The 19,495-nt window shown below is 43.6% G+C and overlaps 1 protein-coding gene across 1 annotated transcript in view; it reads left to right on the top strand.

Moving 5' to 3' along the window:
- Window positions 1-19,495, top strand: part of SND1 (staphylococcal nuclease and tudor domain containing 1) — a 392,617-nt gene that overhangs the window by 233,613 nt on the left and 139,509 nt on the right. Inside the window, exon 15 of the mRNA XM_057731861.1 lies at window positions 13,516-13,657. Within this exon, the coding sequence (XP_057587844.1) occupies window positions 13,516-13,657 (142 nt within the window). The remainder of the gene's footprint in view (window positions 1-13,515; window positions 13,658-19,495) is intronic.

Raw genomic sequence — 19,495 nt, 5'->3', positions numbered from 1 at the left:
GAGTCTATTTCATGGGTCCAAATTAGCTAAATGAGCCCATTACAGACTTGGCTAAATGAATGTTCAGGTATTTTGGAAGCAGTTGATAAAATTCCTGATTCCCAGGTTCAGGTGTGTGATTGGGTTGTCTGATCTGTCCCGTGACTGCTGAGTGACGTGATAAAACCTGAAATATTTCTGCCCAACCATGGCTTCACTCTCCACTTCACCATCATAACACTACTTAGCCCTAGATTGAACTCATTTTGTCCTGTGGCTATTGCTTATATAAACATCTCAAAGTAAGTCCTTTTACTAACACAGACATTCTGCCTACTCGAGTTTTAAGGCTTTATTTTAGCATACTTCCAACATATTCCCTACAGAATATGTTGTACAGAATTTTGGACACTCCTTGCAGTGTTGACGTCCAGATAAATATCCTTGAATCAGACCTCAGGGTGGCTTTGGAAATACCTAGTAATTTTGTGCCTCAGTTCCTCATGAAAGGCTGTTCTCGGGAAAAAATGATAGACTTCATAATGCAAGATTAGATTTGGGGAGGTTTGAATTTGGAGGAAGACCTCACATGGCTGGCTGCTTCACCCACTGTAGAGAATATTTTCACATTCAGTCTATGCCACTGTTTCCAGTTCTCAGCCTACTGGCTCTGACTCCATTATTAATGAGCTCTTTTCGAGTAGGTATCTCCTTTCCTGACCATGCCCTCCCCCTCCTTGAGGCCATGTCTCTCCTTCCTGGCAGTTTTCCCCTTTGATCCTCACTGCCTTCTCATCACGCCTTTGTTTTGCCTTTGCACATTCACTTATTACCATGATTTTGTACTTCTTGATATATTGATTGGTAACTGGTCTCAGCTGACATGTGCTACAGTCTTCCTCAATAGTTGATAAACTCCTGAGAAAACGGATCTTTTCTGTATCTGATCACAGAGCCAATTTAGATTTAGTCTGCGAGGGGATGACCTAAACAGTGTGAAATTGTGTCGGAACAAATGGGACCCTAGATCCTAGATGTATGGTTAACTGTGCTTAGTAGAAGAATGCAACAGGAAGGATGACTGTTTCCTAGAGTATAGCAGCAGTGAGGAGTACACGATAAGTAGCATGAGCGCCAATTTCAGATCACCCAAGTTCACATCCTGTCTTGATTGCTTCTTACTTTCTTACCTTGAAATTATTCAGCATCTCTGTGCCATAGTTTTCTCATCTGTAAAATGAATGTAATAATGGCCATTACTACCTCATTAGGTTGTGGTGTGCTTGAATGAGTTAATACATCTAAAGTATTTAGAACAGTTGACATAATAGTGGTTTATTATGAACAGTGGTTCATGTGGTGGTGGTTTATTAAATGGCTTAAGTGTTGTGCCTAGCATACAGATAGTCCTCTAAAATGACCCCTCATCCTCATTGGTAGAATTTGTATTGTAAACTTTCGATCCAGTTCAAGTCCCAAATCATACTCCTTCTCTCCTGCGTTCCTTTACTGCCTCTTTATCTCTCCTTGACATTTAACCTGTGCCACCTGGCTTGTGTTTTAGATGCATTTGTCATGTTGAGTCATGAATGAATGACCAAACGGTAAGCGTTTATCAAAAGCTTATTATATTCCAGGCACAGTGCTGGGTGTTGAGGATGTAACATTAAACAAGACAGGTGTAATCCTTCTAGGTCACATGCAATTCCTTCTCCAGTTACAGTTGTGATAGAAGTATAGAGACCTGTGCGTGTATCTTCATAGCCATTCCTTCTCCCATGTGGTCAGAGACCATGTTTTTGTTTTTTGTTTTTTTGGACTGCAACAGCTCTTAGTTGCAGCATGCAGAATCTAGTTCCCTGACCAGGGATTGAATCCGGGCTTCCTGTGTTGGGAGTGTGGAGTCTTAACCACTGGACCACCAGGGAAGTCCCAGAGACCATCTTTTTAAATGACTTTAAAATGAGGCCTAAAGAAGGAGTTAGTTGGAGGCCTTGTTCAGGACTGAAGGATAGAATTAAGTGCCAGGAGGTCCTGGGGTAGAAAGTGACCTGTGAGCTGGGTGATGAAGTCAGCATTTTCTGCTCCGTCCTGGCTGCTATGTGGAGATGAGAGTAGCTTTAGTATCTTTACCTGGTGAGGGGCAGACATTGCAGTGTACTTGGTGAGGACTGAATGGTGGCTGGAATTAGGTTTGTGGCAGTGGATGTGGAAGGGTAAATTTGAGATCTACTTTGGTAGAAGAACTAGTAGAATTTGACCGTTGCCTGGATCCAAAGGTCAAGGAAGAGGGTGGAGAGTGGGTATCATGCGTATCTCTCCTAACGTCCAGCGGAAATAACTGGTCGTGCTGCCTTTCCCACGTGATGATTTTCCTCTCATATACGCGCCACAGGTGTTTAAGAATTTCTAGACCTGTTAAAATTGGGGTAACCGTGGGCCATTCAAATGGTCCATAGCCTGGAAACGTGGATGGGCTTCATGCGTGAGTTTAGGACTACTGGTATGAGTCTACAAAACTGCCTAGAGAATTAAGAGAGAGGGGGGTCCCTAGGCCAAGCCCTTTATCTCCAAAATTTAAAGAAACTTTAAAAGGAGCTTCCCAAGCTGTGAGAGGAAAAATCGTAGAAACTAGGAAGTGAGAGCCTTACTATACAAGTGACGTCTGTAATTACATGTGCATTGATGGAGACAAGTATCTTGACCAAAACTCTTGATCTAAGTTCTCTGCCATCACTCACACATTGTGGGGTACGTGGGTTTCCGTTGCTAGGCTAGATCCTGGAGTCTCACATTTAGAATCTCAATCTTAAATATCTACATGCAAATATATCATACCAAAGTTGTAAAGTCACTGGTTGGGGGCAGGGTTAAATCTGTATTTTTCCTTAGGAAGAATTAGAATTCCCAGAAATACCCCCAAACATGACATTTCTAACAACTTTAAAGTTATTTTTCTTTAAGGGTGGTTTCATTATTGTTTAGCCTATTATTGCACATTTTCGTGTATGTGTGGAAATCTGGGTACCTTCTATTAAATCTGTTTCTGAGCCCAACCATGGGTCTCTTTACATCGTGCTGCTGGCTTTACTAGGAACACATTTTTCTTATTCTCACATCATGCTAATGTGTGATGTTTGTTTGTTTGTTTTTCTACCTAATGTCAACACTCCTTTTGGCTCTGCACCATAATTATCTAAGTTAAACTTTTATTCCTTAGGAAAAGAGCTACTTAGTTTGCTGTCATCAGTGCCATAAAGCTCTGTGCTTTAGATGCTGTTTTGGACGGCATCATGGAGCACGTTTCACATGCAGTTTTAGGTTAGGATGTTTTCCAAATCAGTTTGCAGACTTTATTACAGTGTCCGTGATATTTATTTTTCTCAAAATATATGGAACAATTATGGAAAACTAATTCACTCAAGAGAGTGTTGACTCTTGGCTTTAAAAACAACAACAACAAACTGGAGAGAGTCATCTGACCTGAATAATCTGCAAGTTTATCTGGGCAAAACTGAATCAGCCCTGAATGTTAATATATTTTCTTCTTTTAAAAACAAAAACGTACACATTTCTTAACACAAGTTTTCTGTCAAAATTTTTGTTTTTAAATGCATCTGATATAAACAAACCAAAGGAAGGAAATGATCTCTACTAGTACTAACAGAAAATTTTCAGTAAGAATACTTCTGTTCACCAAAAAGTGGGGTTGTTTTCTTTTTTCATTTTCTCTCCTACTCCGCCCTCCCTTTTTTTCAGTGATGAAAGAAAGGTTCTTTCAGAACAGAGCCTTTTTCTCTTTTATTCTTGACTGTACAGTCAGTGCCTAGAACAGTGACACGTAATAGGTGCTTAATTCCTTTTTCCACGTAAATATTTTTTCCACATGAATATTCCTCTATTTTTCCATATGAATATTCCTCTTTTACCTCCCTTTTAATGTCTATCTAGTATTCCGTCTTAATGTTGTTGGGTATTTAGTTTATTTGGATTATTTTTTCCTTTCTGTCTCTCACACACACACATTGGTTCCTTTAGCAGAATCACAGTCTGTAGTTATTCTCTTGGGACAATTCCGTAAACTAGAAACTTAGACCGAAGGATAGCATGGCGTGTTTTAGCATGATCGTTATTATTTACCTACAAGTCATTATTGAGTAAAATGATTAGATTTTACTTTGATGCATTTGTTATTCCTAAACACTAACCACCTTCTGTCTTAATCAATGTTTCTACCATAATGGATGTCCTTTTTCTCTGTTTCAAAAACTTGAACTTAACCTTGCAAATTTTATAATTATTTTCATTAGCACTTTAAAAATGTAAATATTAACTCCTTCAAAATGCTTTTTACTTAATTTATTGGACCTAAATTGGTATGTCTGCAAGCAAAGCGGAATGTTTGAAGTACTTTTAGGGGATGTTGAAACTATTTTAATAATCTAACGTTTATTTAACATTTATCTTCATTTTTTATTTTGTCATAGGTCGCTTGGTTTGTTTTTGGTTTTTTCTCCTCCATCCTTTTCTGAAGTTGTGTTCTTGTCTCAGGTGGGGCAGAGTTTAGCATGGCATCAATTTCCTTGCCTCCGAGATCTTGATTTGCCCATGAAATGAAAACTTGTGCTTCGTCGGACCGCCTTTTAAATTCTTTACCCTGCACGTGTTATTCTAATTATGTCTCTTAAGCCATTTTGTGGTTTTGTAATAAATTCTCCCCTCTTGCATATAGAGACTTTAGAAGTGATAAAAACTGATCTAAAATTTTTAAAGAAAAAAATTGTATTTCAGACCTATGTGTTACTTTTTAGCCATAGCCCTGTGATTGATAATCCAGAGTTACCGACGCTGGTTGATGTGCTTTGTTCCATATTCTCACTGTCACATACCACGTGTGAGCTGTGTTTTTAGACCGTTCTCATGTCCTTTTCCTGGAAATGTACAAGATGTTTATTGTGGTTTTCCTGTGACAATTTATTATCCTTTTTTTCTTAGAAAAGTAACAGCAGAGTTGTTAAAAATCTAAATGGCCTTTTTCTCCCACCCCCATTGGCTGTGTTTATCTTTACCAGTTTAAAATAGGACTGCCACCTTTAACTATTTTCTTATCAATGTAGCTATTTGATATAAATTGGTTTTTCTACAATTTGGATAACTTACATGGTTTTTTTGGTTATAAATTGGTAATTTTAGACCACTATCTCTTATGTTCATATTCTTGAGCAATTATAATTAGTTTCATAATAAAATGTTTTCTTCATATCATAACTAAAGCAGCCAGTGGTATCAGAAATATAGTGTGTTGCTATGCTCGTGGATAATGAAAAGAATTTATCTGTTAATTCAGAGTTCTCATGAATAGGGTAGTCTTTCACCTGAATAAAATAGTCTTTCGCCTGAATGAAATCTGTAAAAGCAATCCTGTATTTTTTACCTGACCTAAGATAAGACATTTTCTCCATGAAAGAAGAATAGGATTTTTTTTTTTTTTTTTTTTGAAGGAAAAGGTTGCAAGGAGGAGAGTTTTTATGGAGGAAGCCATGGATTTAGGAAGCAAAACCTAGAGAAGGATGTGAAGGGAATTTCCCGGGTGGGCCCCGGGCATCTGCCGTGTAGCAGGCGCCACGGGTTACCGTGCATGCAGAGGTCGGTAGGCGATAGGAACGCCCCAGGGTGGGCTGTGATGTAAACCGTCATGATGTTAGAAACACTGAATGTCAGTTTAACCGGGAATTGTAGTAGTGATCTGTGAGAGAGCTAGAGCCTGTAGAAATGGGGATGGCGCAGTTCGGGGTGAAGGAGTGGTTGGGAAGAAGGTGGAGTTTATTTGTGAGCACCACAAATGAGGAGCCGTAGCTTTGAGACAGTTGAGTGGGTTGGCAGGCCTGAGGAGGGCTGCGGCTCCGCGCCCGCCTTGGTGCCTTGGTCCCCCACGCTGGAGGCAGAGGGTTGAGGAAAGCTGATACTGTATCCTAAGTAGGTATAGATTTACCTCGACTCTTTGGATCTGAGACACAGATATACCATCACCTGCACTTTCTATACTCAACTTATAGTATAAGTAGACTTTTTTTGTGTCTTAGAGAATAAACCAAGGGCATTCATTGTATTTCCTGTCGGTGATAAAATGCAGATTTTTTCCACTCAAAGGCTGTGACTTCATTTCTAAAGGTTAAATTGAATGGTTCTCACAGCATAATTTCAGCTGGCTAAATTTGGGAAACTGAAAGTCATTCAGTAAAAGAATAATCTCTGAGCCTCTATCGAATTTTCATTTGATTGGGAATTGGGTATTATTTTATGCACGTTAAGCCGGATCACAGAATGATTTTATTTCAGGGTAGGAAAGAAATGTCTATAGGCACATGTACTTAGTAGTAGTTTTCTCATTATTTGCCGAGAACATTTCCTCTGTATAGCCAATGGAGGATGGCATCATGCTTTCCCTTAGCCATTGCCTAAGAACTGATACTTTCTTACGGTGCTTTTGGGAAATGGATAAGAATTTTTTTTCCTGTGCTCTTCTAACCCCTTGCTTTCTCATCCAAACTATTTTCTGCTTAAATTTGTTTAAGTGCTTTAATGCATTGAATAGCTAGTTAGTGGTTTACCTAAAACATAATTACTGAGTACCGAATTTTGAGCTTGTTATTCGCCCTGAGCTACATATAAACTAGTTGACTAGGAAATTTTTCTTGAGTTAAAATGAAAACCTTGCATAGTCTACCTACCCAAGCCATTTGTTCTTATTTATTTTTAAATTTAGGTATAACTTACAGAGTTTTGATAAACATCTACACACATAACCATCACCAAAGTCAAGATAAGAGGCTTTCATCATCCCGCAGAATTCTTCTGTCCCCTTTGGAGTCAACCCCCAGCCCGTCCTCTGGTCCATGGCAACTGCTGATCTGTTTTCTGTCCTTACAGTTTAACTTTTGCAAGAATGTCACAGCAATGGAGTCACATATTTGAGATTCGTCCATGGTGTCGCCTACTTCCTTTTCCTTGCAGGGTGGTATTCTGTCACGTGAGCAGACTACAATTTGTTTATCCAGACCCCTGTTGAGGGAGACTCCAGTTATGTCCAGCTTGGAGTGATAACGGATGAGGTGCAGGCCATATTCTGGGGGTCCTCTAATCTATTTTTGTAACAGGATTTGACTTGCTTTTAGTTGGACTGCCACGATTGCTGGAATGCTGCTTTGCATATCTTCATTCTAAACGCACTGTGGTGTCTTCTCTTCTTAGCATTTGCCAAGTTCTGCTTTCTTTTCTCAGTATTGTACCTCGCGAAACAGAAATAGACAGTGGGCAAGACCAACCAGATAAAAATACTCATAGACACCTGTCTTTTGCAAGGCTCTAGAGGGCAGGCGTAGCCTCAATGCTTCAAGTGTGATGGCAGAGAAATTTTCCCCTCCATGTTGGGGACACAAAGGACGTGGTCCACAGCTTCCTTCCTCCAGTGCGGGAAGCACAGCATGCCGGCTCCCTCTGCCCTCTGTTCTCTGCTGCCCTCCCTTAATAATTGGTAAAGAAGTAAAAGCAGGGAAGAAAACCAAAGGTCCTGTTCTCTGAGTGTGCTCCCGATTAGAATGCAGCCGCCCAAGTTCAGGGCTTTGTGCCAGCCTAGTGCTCCTACAAATGTCCTCTCGAGTCACACTCCCAGGATTGGAGCCCAGAGCCTGAAACACATTGGAGACCCAAGTGAGGTGCCGTGCCAACTAACCAAACACTGGGAGAAACTGTAAACCACAGACAACACTTAATGAAAGGTTACTGATGGCCCAGCTTCAGCACCTTTTTTGTTTTTTCATGGTTTGTTTCCTTGTAAATCCCCCCCCCCCCCCGCCCCCTGAGTGGTGTTCTCTAGGGTTCTCTCCTGTGTGCACTTCATTCCCGTGAAATTTGCACCTTACTGATGTTTATGCCCTCTACCAGTCCCCTTTACAGGCACTTCAAGACGAAACATGGATAACCAGCCAGGGAAGGGGAGTGTCAGATGTTTAAGTGCTTTGTGGTAATGTTTGGGGCTGGGGGCCTTTCCCAAGTGTCTCCTCCCAGAGCCCCATTCATGTCAGGCGATTATCTTGCTATACAGCTGGTTCCTCGAAGAGAATCATAAACTCATTCAGTGAATTAAAACATCCCATGGGGCCATCGAGCCCAGGGGTTGGGAGGGAAGAAGAGTGTGGAGTGATGGATGACTTTTTTGCCTTTGTGGTCAGGGATGAGGTTGTGATTTGTCTTCCACATAGTTGCAGAGGTAATTCTCCTGGTCTGGAGAGCCATGACAAAGATGGATACCTGTGATGATGAGTTACCGCAATTCAGCTTAAAATGAGAGTGTGTTTGCTTCAGTATCCTTAGCCATAAGTTCTGGTTTCCATGTTTTTTTCTCTCCGCATCTGTCGTCTTGTACACGTAGACTTTGCTGCTTCAATATTAAGATCGTTTGGACCCAAACATCATTGTGCTCTGGAGTCCTTGAGCCTCAGGTCAGCCTTGTAGAGACAGAATTGTCAGCTCTTTTAGGGGAGAAAGCTTCCTGGTTTGCTGGAGCGGGCAGTTCAGGACGCAACTGTACCTGCAGCAAACTTCATCACGTTGGATGGGCCTCTTTCGAGTTCCATTTCTCAAGTGCTTGTGGACTTGAATACCCCCATGGTACCATTATAAGCTCTGCATGTATTTGTTTTTAGTTTTCTTCTATGATGTTAATCAAAGAGTGATTGTGATGTTGAGAACTCGTTGGAGAGTGTCATTGTTAACAGTTCCCATCTGAGACTTGCCCACGATAGCCCTGAGTGGTTAATTGTTAACTAATAGGTTTACCGATTCCCACTTCCCTGTGCTGTTTTATGTGCCATGAGGTTTGCCTCTCACCAGTCCTAACCACGTTAATGCCTACTGTGTGGCAGTTTTCAGTGGAAAAATCATAGAATTCACTCTGCTAACATCTAGTGTAAACTGAGAGCTGAAATCCCTGTTCTGGAATTTGGAGAACTTTGATTTACTGGAGAGCTGCTCTTCAAGGATGCAGGGGACCTAGCTGTGTAAGTAGTGCTCTGTGGACCTCTGTCCTGTGCCTGCCAAATAAGGATTCTGCCTTCCTTGTTCTTTTCCCCACCCCACTCCCATCCACAGCTTCCCCACTCTCCCAAACGTGGTAATTCATTGTACTCAGTTATTTCAAACATGTGTCTTTGCTTACACAGGAAGGGTACTTTGTAGAGGTGAGTTGCAGTCTCACTGCTGAAGGGGATTTTTTATAGGCATTGACACATGCACCCATATTTTCAAGAGGTTTAGCCTGACCATTCAGAAGTGAGGGCAGAGTAGGAGTGTGTGATTAAGGTGTCTTTATAACCTTTCCCACTCCCTAAGGATCATCCTGCCTTTCTTCGGAGCCCTTCGAAACCCTGCTCCTGTAAGGTTGAGGTATAGATAGTAACATCCTTTGAAATGAAGTCACCCCAGGCACATTTGTTGCATCATTACTTTCTCAATTTCAAGGTGCATTGAGGAGGCAGAAACATTCCTTAAAGAGATGCCGTCCACAATAGCAGGTTAAATGTAGCTAATGCAACCTTAAATTAGCTTTTCTAGGAGTACAGGAAAATACTTACGTTTGGTTTGTTTTGGAGCACAGGTAATGTGAAAACTACCAGTACAACAAAGAAGACTTATCTGCTCAGGACTGCAGTTACTTCTTGATTATTTACACCAGTGGAGGGGAATATTAGTACAGAAAACAGAAAACTATAGCTAATTTATCTTCATGGATTCTCAAAGCCTTGAGACTGTGTAACTCATCTGTAATAACCATGGCAAATAGATTCCCAGGCCTCATGTAAACCAGCCACAGCACAGAAAACCTGAGGATGAGGGACTTTGCAACTAGACTTCTAAGCAGGAGTATTTGATATTCAATAGCCTTACCTTGAAGTGAGCGTCCTGTCTTATAAGTCTCAATGTTATCTCTTTAAATTTGAGAATTTTAATCTTTTTTTTTTTTGAATTTGTTTTTAAGCTCTTTATTGGAATAAAATTGCTTTACACTGTTGTGCCAGTTTTTGCTGTACAACAGAGTGAATCAGCTGTATTTATACATATATCCCCATATCCCCTCCCACCCTCCCTATCCCAGCCCTCTAAGTCATCACCCATCATCGAGTTGATCGCCCTGTGTTATGCAGCAGCGTCCCATTAGGCATCTGTTTTACATTTGGTAGTGATATATGTCAGTGCTGCTCTCTCACTTCGCCCCAGCTTCCCCTTTGCCCCCTAATCTTTATGTTTAACAATACATTTGGAATTATAAGCAAATCTGTCATTTCACTACATCTTAGAAGGTCCTGCTTTGCATTATCGGAAGAGAATTTTTATATATATATTTTTTAATTTTTGGCCATGCCATGTCTTAGTTGCGGCACGCAGGATCTTCGTTGCGCTGCGTGGACTCTTTGCTGTGGGCGTCTCTCTAGTTGTGGCACGCAGGTTTTCCCTTCTATAGTTGTGGCACGCAGGTTTTCTCTTCTCTAGTTGTGGCACACAGGCTCCAGGGCTCCTGGGCTCTGTAGTTTGCGGCACACGGGCTCTCTAGTTGAGGTACATGGACTCAGTAGTTGTGGCGCGCGGGCTTAGTTGCCCTGCTGGCCTGTGGGATCTTAGTTCCCCAACCAGGGATCGAACCCATGTCCCCCACATTGCAGGACAGATTCTTTACCACTGGACCACCAGGGAAGTCCCTGGAAGAGAATTTTAAATGTCTTGTTAATGACATCCTTTGAACTTCATCACTTGGCTGCTTTTGAGATCCACCTGGCATCTTCAACTCCTCAGTAGGGCTGGACTCTATTTTACTGATTCTCATAATCAAGTTTTCTCTTATTTACCTATTGCTATAACTTTAGAAATGAGTATTGGAGTCTAACATGTTGCTGTGTTTTCACAGGCTCTTTAGATGGCAAGTCATTTAGCCATAACATTTAGTCCATTTTCTGGTAGTATAATCAAAATTCCTAACATAAAAAAATTTCCAGAGCTAAATTAGCAGAGAATGACTTAAGTCTACATCACCTGAGGGAACTTGTCAATCTGCCTTCCAGTCTTTTCATTTGAGCCACTGAAACAAATATTAAAATTTCGAGAATTTTTTGTATTGATAAGGAACTTGCCTAGCAAAGGAAGAGCTTGTGGTGACAGGAAAAGACAGATGCCATTGTCTGCCTGTGACTGAGATTCAAAAGAGCTGACATCTTTTGGTGATTATATTCAATTTAATTGGCTTTATAAGAATTTTTTATTTCTAAAACTCTACCACCGTGGACATTTCCATCTTTTCTTTTAATGGGTGGTCCATGGGCACATCACCTGCTCCCAGCCTTTGGAGCACTTGCCTCAAGAGGATGGGGGGGCTCCACATCTTGTCTTATGGTTTTGACTCTGCAAAGAGACATGGCCAGTTCTGGTGGGCTTTTAAAATTTGCTTTCATGCCTTCAGTTGTCACGGTTGGCCTTCCCTTCTCATCTTTGTCCTAGTCAGGGGCATGTCACATTCTGTCTGCCATCTCCCCAGACATTTCTGGAATAGGACTAAATTGTAAGTCGAGACTTAGGAGAAGTGAGGAACATCCGTTTTATTTTTGTCTGTCTGTCTGTATCTGTCTTACATGGCTAACAGTAGGGCCCCTTCGTTTCTCTTTGATTCTCTGAGTAAGTATCTTTTGATAAACTATGTAATCATTTAGCAAAATAGGAGAGTCTGCTGCAAACTTACTTTTTTAGTGTTAGCATTAGAGGCGTACCTGCATGTGTGCTGTTTTATTCCTGTAAGCGTCTTTTTCTCAGATAAGTACATCCAATAGGCAGTGATGAGTCTCTTTCTGAAAAATACAGATTACTGCAGTCTTGAGGGAGGGGCCTTCTCTTTAGAGACCTTAAGTTGCTTTGTGATTTGCGATAATCAATTTGATAATTGTTGTTGACTTATTGGCTCAGCTCAGGAATAATGTCCCAGATGTAGACTAGTATGACAAGAGGATTTTAATCAGGTAGTGCCTTCTTTCCCATGGAGCATTTGTCTTGCTTGACTGTTCTGGACTTCAGCCAACTGCCAGAAAGGCATTTTCCCACTGTACATGGATAGTAGCCTGCGTACTGCTTAAAGCGTTCATTGGGGGAGCTTCCAGCCCACTAAAGCTCCTTGTTGCCTTACCTCTACCAACGTGCCCTTCCAAACACTGAGAATGGATGACTGTCTCTCCTTTTCTCTGAGAATCTGTTTGAAGGGAAGGATGAATCTCATTACTATAAATACTGTTTTCATCCCAGCCTACCTCCCTGCTTCTGAATGAGAGGAGCCCCTTTGGCTGCTGTGAAGACTCACAAATACTTGATGGCTTGTTAAATTTTCATTATCTAATGTGCATTCATTTAGGTACAATAGCTGTGTTGCTAGGAGCAGAGTTAGGAAGGAAGAGCTTGGCGAGCGCAAGCGGCTTATGTCGTCGGAGTCGGAACGAGTGCAGAGCTCGCTGTCCTCAGAGGGGGTTTGTGGCTGTGCTGGCTGCGCTGAAAACCTCCGAAATTCATCCAGTAACTCTTCCCCCAGCACGTGCCTCATGATATTTTGATGCTTGCTTGCTCTATCATCTGTTTAATTAGCTCGAGAGACTGAAAGGACTTGATGGCTCTTAGCTCCTCTGAAGCTGAAAGCTCTGAGGTTCAGAAGGTCCACGATTGGTACTCTTGAGGGTAGAAGGCACGCACTTTGTGTTGATGCATGAAAAAGAAAAGTTCGAAAAGCCATATGCAGTTTCTTGTGCTTTTATTGTTTCTCTAATTATTCACGCTGACATGATGTGGTATTTACTGGTCCCCATGGGTCACACCCTGCTGTTGCAGATCACCCAGACTGGGAACAGGAGTGGTGTGCCCCAGGTCCCGTCGCATCCCTGAAAATCGTGGAGAGCAGGGCTTGTAGTATTGGCACCTAAAGAAAGCTGCACCCTCCTTGTTAGGAAAACATAGCGTATTAAAGATTAAAGATGAACTGTTTTGGGTTTCCTGGGAAAGGGCTTTAGGGACTATATCAGGAGCCCACGTGTCACTTTTTTTTTTTTAAATGAAAGTTGAAGGTTAGATTAAACTCCAAAGAGGTGAGTATTGGTCTTCTCCTCTCAGTTTTATGTAGAAGGAAGAAGAGCTCTTTTTCCTGTTCCAGAAAAGGGGTAAAATTCCCATTTCAAGGCACCGTCCTAACTTTTGTATCCACTGAATGCTTTAGTAATTGAACAGAGGGGAGAAGAGGGTCAATGAGAATTTCTGAAAGCTTTTGATTATCTGTATTTCTTCTACAAAAGTCACATGCGTATCTTGTTTTTGTCATGGTTTCGGAAATGTCTGACTTTCCTAGGGTTATTTGCCCAGCTTCCTGTGGTCTGCCAGACTTTTTGCCCTAGACCAGAGAGAAAGAACTATTTACCTAGATTCCATTACTTTTCTAATGATTCTTCTTTTCTTCCCCAGGACACCCAAAAAGCAAAGCAGTTCCTGCCCTTCCTTCAGCGGGCAGGTCGTTCTGAAGCTGTGGTGGAATATGTGTTCAGCGGTTCTCGTCTCAAGCTGTATTTGCCAAAGGAAACTTGCCTTATCACCTTCTTGCTTGCAGGTATGTCTTCCGTGTTATGTGTTCTGAAAATTCTTTTTGGAGCTCAGAAGTCATCCCTGGAGGTCACATGCCCTCCTTGCCCACTGTGATTTCCACAGGACTTGGGGCCCACGTAGGTGCTTCAGGCTCTAATCGAGATGTGAACAGAGAGTTCCCAGGTTTGATCCTGCTGTTAGTGCAGACCCGGCACTGGTCCCGTCCTGCTTCTCATTCCCACCAGCCACAGGGTGTGGGAGTATAGGACAGCTTACAAGACGGCCCCTATCCTCACGCAGCCTGAGTGAATGGAATTCCAGACGCAGGAGGGCATCAGTGATGGAGTGCTCTCGGCTGGTGTCTCCCGTTTGGGATAGACCGCCCCGCTGTTAGTCACGGGCAAGGCCACAGACGTCCTGCCCTCGTAGCTCCCCAGGCAGTGCCACTTGCGCTCGTGTATTCTTCTCAAGTGTCGTTAGGATCCAGCTCCTTTGTGACACCCCAGACGTGCCGTGACCTTCACAGGCCCCTGCGTCTCTGCTCTTTCCCTCTTGCACTAAGGGTGCCAGGCCAGGGCAAGGCTTCCTCCTTTTCTTTGCTGAATGAATGTCCATCTTTCCTAGTAACATTTCACAGGCCAGGAAGTCTGTGTGTGAACTGTGCTCTTTGAGCAGTTTACATGTATGCATTCGAGGAGTAAAGTTATTTATTTTCATCTGTACTTCACAGAGGCTGTGGTCTTTGAGGGAGAGGGTCACCCTCCCTGTAGACACACATGTTCACTCACCCCCAAAGGATGTATTCTGTTGTGTTTACTGGCTGCACACCGCCTTCTCTGAGGCCGGCCTGTTGCCTCAGCACTGCTTTTGTTGAATCCTGGACTAGAATTTGCCGTCGGGGAGGAGACCCAGGGGCCGTGCTTGCCATCCTCTGGCAGATCGCCTCAGCCTCCCTTTCCTCGAAGGTGCTGATGGTTTCTCCCCCAGTAAGGGTCTCCCACAGGCCCCGACTAAAGGCATTGCTGGGTGCGAGCCGGGGCTCCCTAAGCACATGGCCGTGAAGCTCACAGTTGCTGCTCGGTGCTCACTGCTCCGTGAGGCGCCGGCGCACTCTTGAGACGTTACTGATCACTGCCCAGCTCTGCAGGCTTTCTGAAGGGGCAGTTAACATATGACACGCAGCTCAGGGGCAGCTGTAAAGAAGAAGGGCCGCAGCAAATCCACACCTCACCAGAGGGCTGTGCTTCCGTGTCTGCGGATGTGAGTTGTAAGTAGACTGAGGGGCAGCGTGTGTGAGTCCTTTTGTGGAGCCATCTGTGCCCCTTTTCTTAAGATTTCCACGGCATAGGAGTTCCTTAGCAGTGATTTCTTGTTGTTACAGAGTTTGAGGTGTATATATATACACACACACACATACTCAACTCCTCCCTTGCTTTCTGCCTGCAAAACAAAAGCCTCCTTTTGGCAGCGTAGAGCTTTATCCCAGAGGTGTGAAAGAGAAACAGCATTATTCTTTCCCAGAAACTTGGCCGCAGATCTATAGGGGAAAGAAAACATCGAAGTTTCTGGCTTCCAAACTTAAAACCACCTGAGTGGAGCTGGCTCAGAGCTTTAGACCTGTCTTGGCTGGAGTTTTCCGGCAGAACCCTTCTGGTCGTACCTTGCTGAGACAGAGGCAGCCAGGTCACTCAGCTTAGCGGCAGCCGGGCCCTCTGCGTTCTTGGCGTTATTCTAAGCTTAGCAATTCAAAAGGCACTGCTTGAGTTAACTTACATTATGAAAGATAGATTACAGAAGCACATACCTGATAAAAATATAAGCTTTTACGTATTTCTGCTGCCATACTCTGTGCAACTGTTTTGTGCATCTTCTGATTTCTTTAGAAACCTGCCACGGGGATATAGGACATTAAAAAGTTATGAGACAGAAGGCCTCGATTTGAATCCTGGCTCTGCTCTGTATGAGCAGGGGACTTTAGGGAGGGTTTTGTGTAGGGGTTTTTGGTTTTTTGCGGCGGGAGGGTGTTTGGGTTTTTGGTTTTGGGGTTTTTTTTTTTTTTTAACTCTATTCAAGCCTTAGTTTACACATCGGTTAACTGGGAAGAGTTTCTTGCCCCTCAGGGGTTTTGTGAGTGTTTGATGAGATGTGTAAAGGTTCAGAGCAAGCCTGCCGTAAAGCAGATCATCAGTAAATGTTGCCTTCCTGTTCTTCTCATGAAGACTTAGTGAATTCATAACTAGAGCTTCCCTTAACTCTGTACGGAGTGGCACAGTTGTGGTGTGTGTGCACGCAGCTGTGGCTCTACTGCAGAGACATTGACCTCCCCATTAATTCAGATAAATCAGGAGAAGGAGCTGTCCTAGCCTCCTCCTGACTAAGCAAAATGCTCACTAAAAGAAAAGCTACTGGCTTTCCTCTTTGAGTTTGGAGCAAGGAACACTGCATCCTGGTAAGAGGTGGTCCTAGGTCTTAAGAAGCTCTAGAGGGAAGACAGACACGTGAACAGACTGTAGTGTTGGGTGCTAGGTGAGAAAATAGAATTATTTACAGTGCACAGAAGTAGCACAGAGAACAGATTGGTTGGTTAGGTGGAGATCAGGGATTGTGTCTCTGAGGTGTGTTTTAAAGGACAAACAGGAGTTTGCAATGTTGTAAGGACAGGATGGGGGGGGGGAGGAGAGGAATATTCTAGATAGAGGTATCAGTAGGTCCAAAGATATAGAGGTATGATATATATTCTGATGTGTCCAGGGAACCAGGAACCCTTTGGTATTGGTGGAGTATAAAGAGTGAAGAGCAGGGTGAGACTGGAAGCACAGGAAGAAGCTAGTCTTCTGTGAAATATACTGTGGAGCCTCAGAGGCACTCAAGGTGTCAGGGGTGTGGTGTGCTCACACTTGTGTTAGAAACGTTTATTTTGGTAGATGCATTGGACTACATGAGGCTGGAGGCTGGGAGAGCAATTAAGAAGCAAGAGGGATAGAGGCCCGAAATCTGGTGATGGAGGAGAGGAGAGATTGAAGAGTATTTAAGAGGAAGACTTCCTGATTCAGGGAATGACTGGGGTTTTTCGGTCAAGGATGGGGGATGACATTGAGTATGGGAGAGAAAGTAAACGGGTCCAAGGCTTGAGTTATTGGGCAGATATTGATGTCCACCAGCAAGGGCAACACGAAGGGTAGGTTCTTGGAACAGATAGTTGGTGGTCAGAGGATTAGAAGAAGAATCCTGAGAGAGCAGTCTGTTGGAAGCCAAGGGGAAAATTACAAGGAGTCAGCAGTGTCAGGTTTTACCTTAAGAGATCAAGTAGGTAAAAACTATGGAGTGATGTTATACTGTTGATCAATTAGTAAGTCACAGATGATCTTTGTCAATGCAGTTTTGTTAGAGTTGATTCAGCTAACAGATTACAGGCGATTGGGGAGTAAATGTGGCAATGAGGAACAGAATTTAAAATAGACTGCTCTTCGCAACAGTCTAACATGATAGAAAAAGGAGTTTAGAAAAGTGAATGCTAAAGAGTCAAGGGAACATTCTAAGGATGTCAACATCTTGAGTACTTTTATAACTGTAATTCTTAGGATTGGAGCAGAACGTGGCATGGATACTTGGAAAAGCTATTGAGTATACATATTGTCTTCTTAGTGCCAGTTATAGAATGTAAAGCTCAACAAAGTCTTCTTGGCTAACGAGGGTATAAAAGAGATGAAGTGAGATGGTATCGAGAACTCAGGAAGCACTGGTCTGAATTCTCAGGAGCAGAAACTCAGAAAGGATGCAAGTAAATGATTGATAGGGCAGTGACCTGACGGAGAACACGGCTGGAGGGAAGATCCCAGGGAGAGAAGGGCCCCTTGGTCGTCCGAGACCAACCACAAAGCAGAACGTGAGTGTAGACAGATGCAGTGCTCATGCCGTGCAGCTGCTCACCTGGACTGTGGTCCTTGTGGCACAGCTTGGGAGCTCTCTGTGGAATGTGCCCTGCACCCTGTAATAATGGCATCTGCTGGAAGTGATGGTGGGGTTGTGATTCTCAAGGGGGAAGCCAGGATAATTGTTCAGCAATCCCATGTGTGCTGGTCTCATTACTCCCAGCCTTTTGGAGAACTCTCTGGACTTCAAGGTACAGTGGACACTTTCCGTGTTTGTGTGGCCCTTTTTGGGCAGACGACCCCGCAGCTTGATAGGGAGTGGCATTTGGCCCAAGCCAGCTGGCCTCTCTGTCACGGTTCCTGCACCCCTGTATGTGGAATGATTGCTTGGTCAGATGGGATAGCAGGTGGGGCTGGGCACAGTCAGCTGTGGCTAACAGGGCAGCGCCTCCCGAGAGCTCTTGCCCTTCAGCCCTCCGAGCACCTGCCTTGGGTTCAGCCGGTGAGCAGGTGACCTTACCCCATCAGAACTGAGGCCGTTCAAGGTCCCCCTGCCGGCTGCTCTGGCCTCCTCCTGTGCGCGCTTACTTCAGTCTCGGAGGCAGTCACAGGCACTTCTTGTCCTGAGTTAACAGGGAGGCCAGCGTTCCCCAGGCGGCCGACACGTGTTTAAAAGCATCCCTTTTCCTCATCTAGCATTTAGTGAGCTCTATACACTTCCTTCTCTTAGGACGAAAGCAGTTTACCTTCGGTCTTTATTTTTAGTTCATTTTCACTTATCCTGTGTGTCAGCTTTTACTTAGTTATCTTGTCTAAAGGGTTACTGAGGCATATATTTGCAAATCGCTTGGCCCATGATTCACGTTTTTATTTCAGAGCACCAGTGGGCATGGAGTGTGTCTTTTCACTGTGACCTTTATCTTACGTTGCCTCATTTTGCACTACTTTTTTAGCTCTGGGCTATTTGGGTCATGCTGAGGGTGCAAGTTCAGGAAGTTGTCCTGTTGGCCCAGCATAGCAGGTATCAAGTTAGTGCCTGTAAACCAAATACCTGAATGAGAAGAGAGTCGTAATTTGAGGTTTCAGTGCAAAGTCATGTAAGGAGTCTTATATCAAATGTTTGGCGTCTTCTAACTCACTGAGCCCAGCCCGTTGACATTGCTTAACCGTGGGACAGCAGTACGCCAGGGGATTGTGGAGCGAGACAGGTGTGGTGTGGTGGGGAGTGGATGTCGGTCACCTGGGGTGGAGCTCACAGTACGAACCACCTAGAATGCAGCAGCCACCTAGCAGGGGGTTCCCCTGTGGCTCACAGCAGGCGACTTATAGTTAACCAGTTACCTAGTTATATGAAACAAGACTGGAAAATGAGACTGTTCTTTGCCTGCCCTTTGGCATTTTTCAATGTGCTTTTTCTCTTTGATTGCAGATTCAAGAGGGGATCTCTGATATTCCCTCTTGAAGCTGCCTTATGACAAGGGAGGCAATGAGGAGAGGTTCTAGGTGTCTGGGCTTTGACAAGTGGTGGTGGGTATATGCATGATGAGCTCAAGGGCCGGCAGTGTGTCCTTCCGCCCTGAGTGCCTTTGAACAGAGTGCCTCAGGTCCTTCTCTCTCTGTAATGTCTCTTCTCTAGCCGATCCCAATAGCAATATCAACTGCCTGTCTCAACAGACCGAGAACATTAATGAGAGAGGAGCGGAAAGGTAGGCAGGAACATCGTCCTCATCTCCTGGCCCCAGGAATGGTGGATCCCCATTGATTACCAGTCCCTAACCAAATTACACAATTAACGCCAATGTACGTTTAAGTGAGAAATCCCATTCTGCTATCGCAGAGGTGCTAATGAATCAGCCTGTTGTTGTCGTTGTGTTTGCTGGGCTTCTCTCCTTAATTAAGCAATTACAGGGTCTGCTGATACTTATGAATTCTTTTCAGATACTTTAATTGAATTGCAACTTAATGGATATTGGTAAAGTGGGGTGTTCTCT

This window comes from Hippopotamus amphibius, chromosome 4 (genome assembly GCF_030028045.1).
Source record: "Hippopotamus amphibius kiboko isolate mHipAmp2 chromosome 4, mHipAmp2.hap2, whole genome shotgun sequence".
Classification (NCBI taxonomy): domain Eukaryota; kingdom Metazoa; phylum Chordata; class Mammalia; order Artiodactyla; family Hippopotamidae; genus Hippopotamus; species Hippopotamus amphibius.
This window is presented reverse-complemented; position numbering and strand designations above follow the sequence as displayed.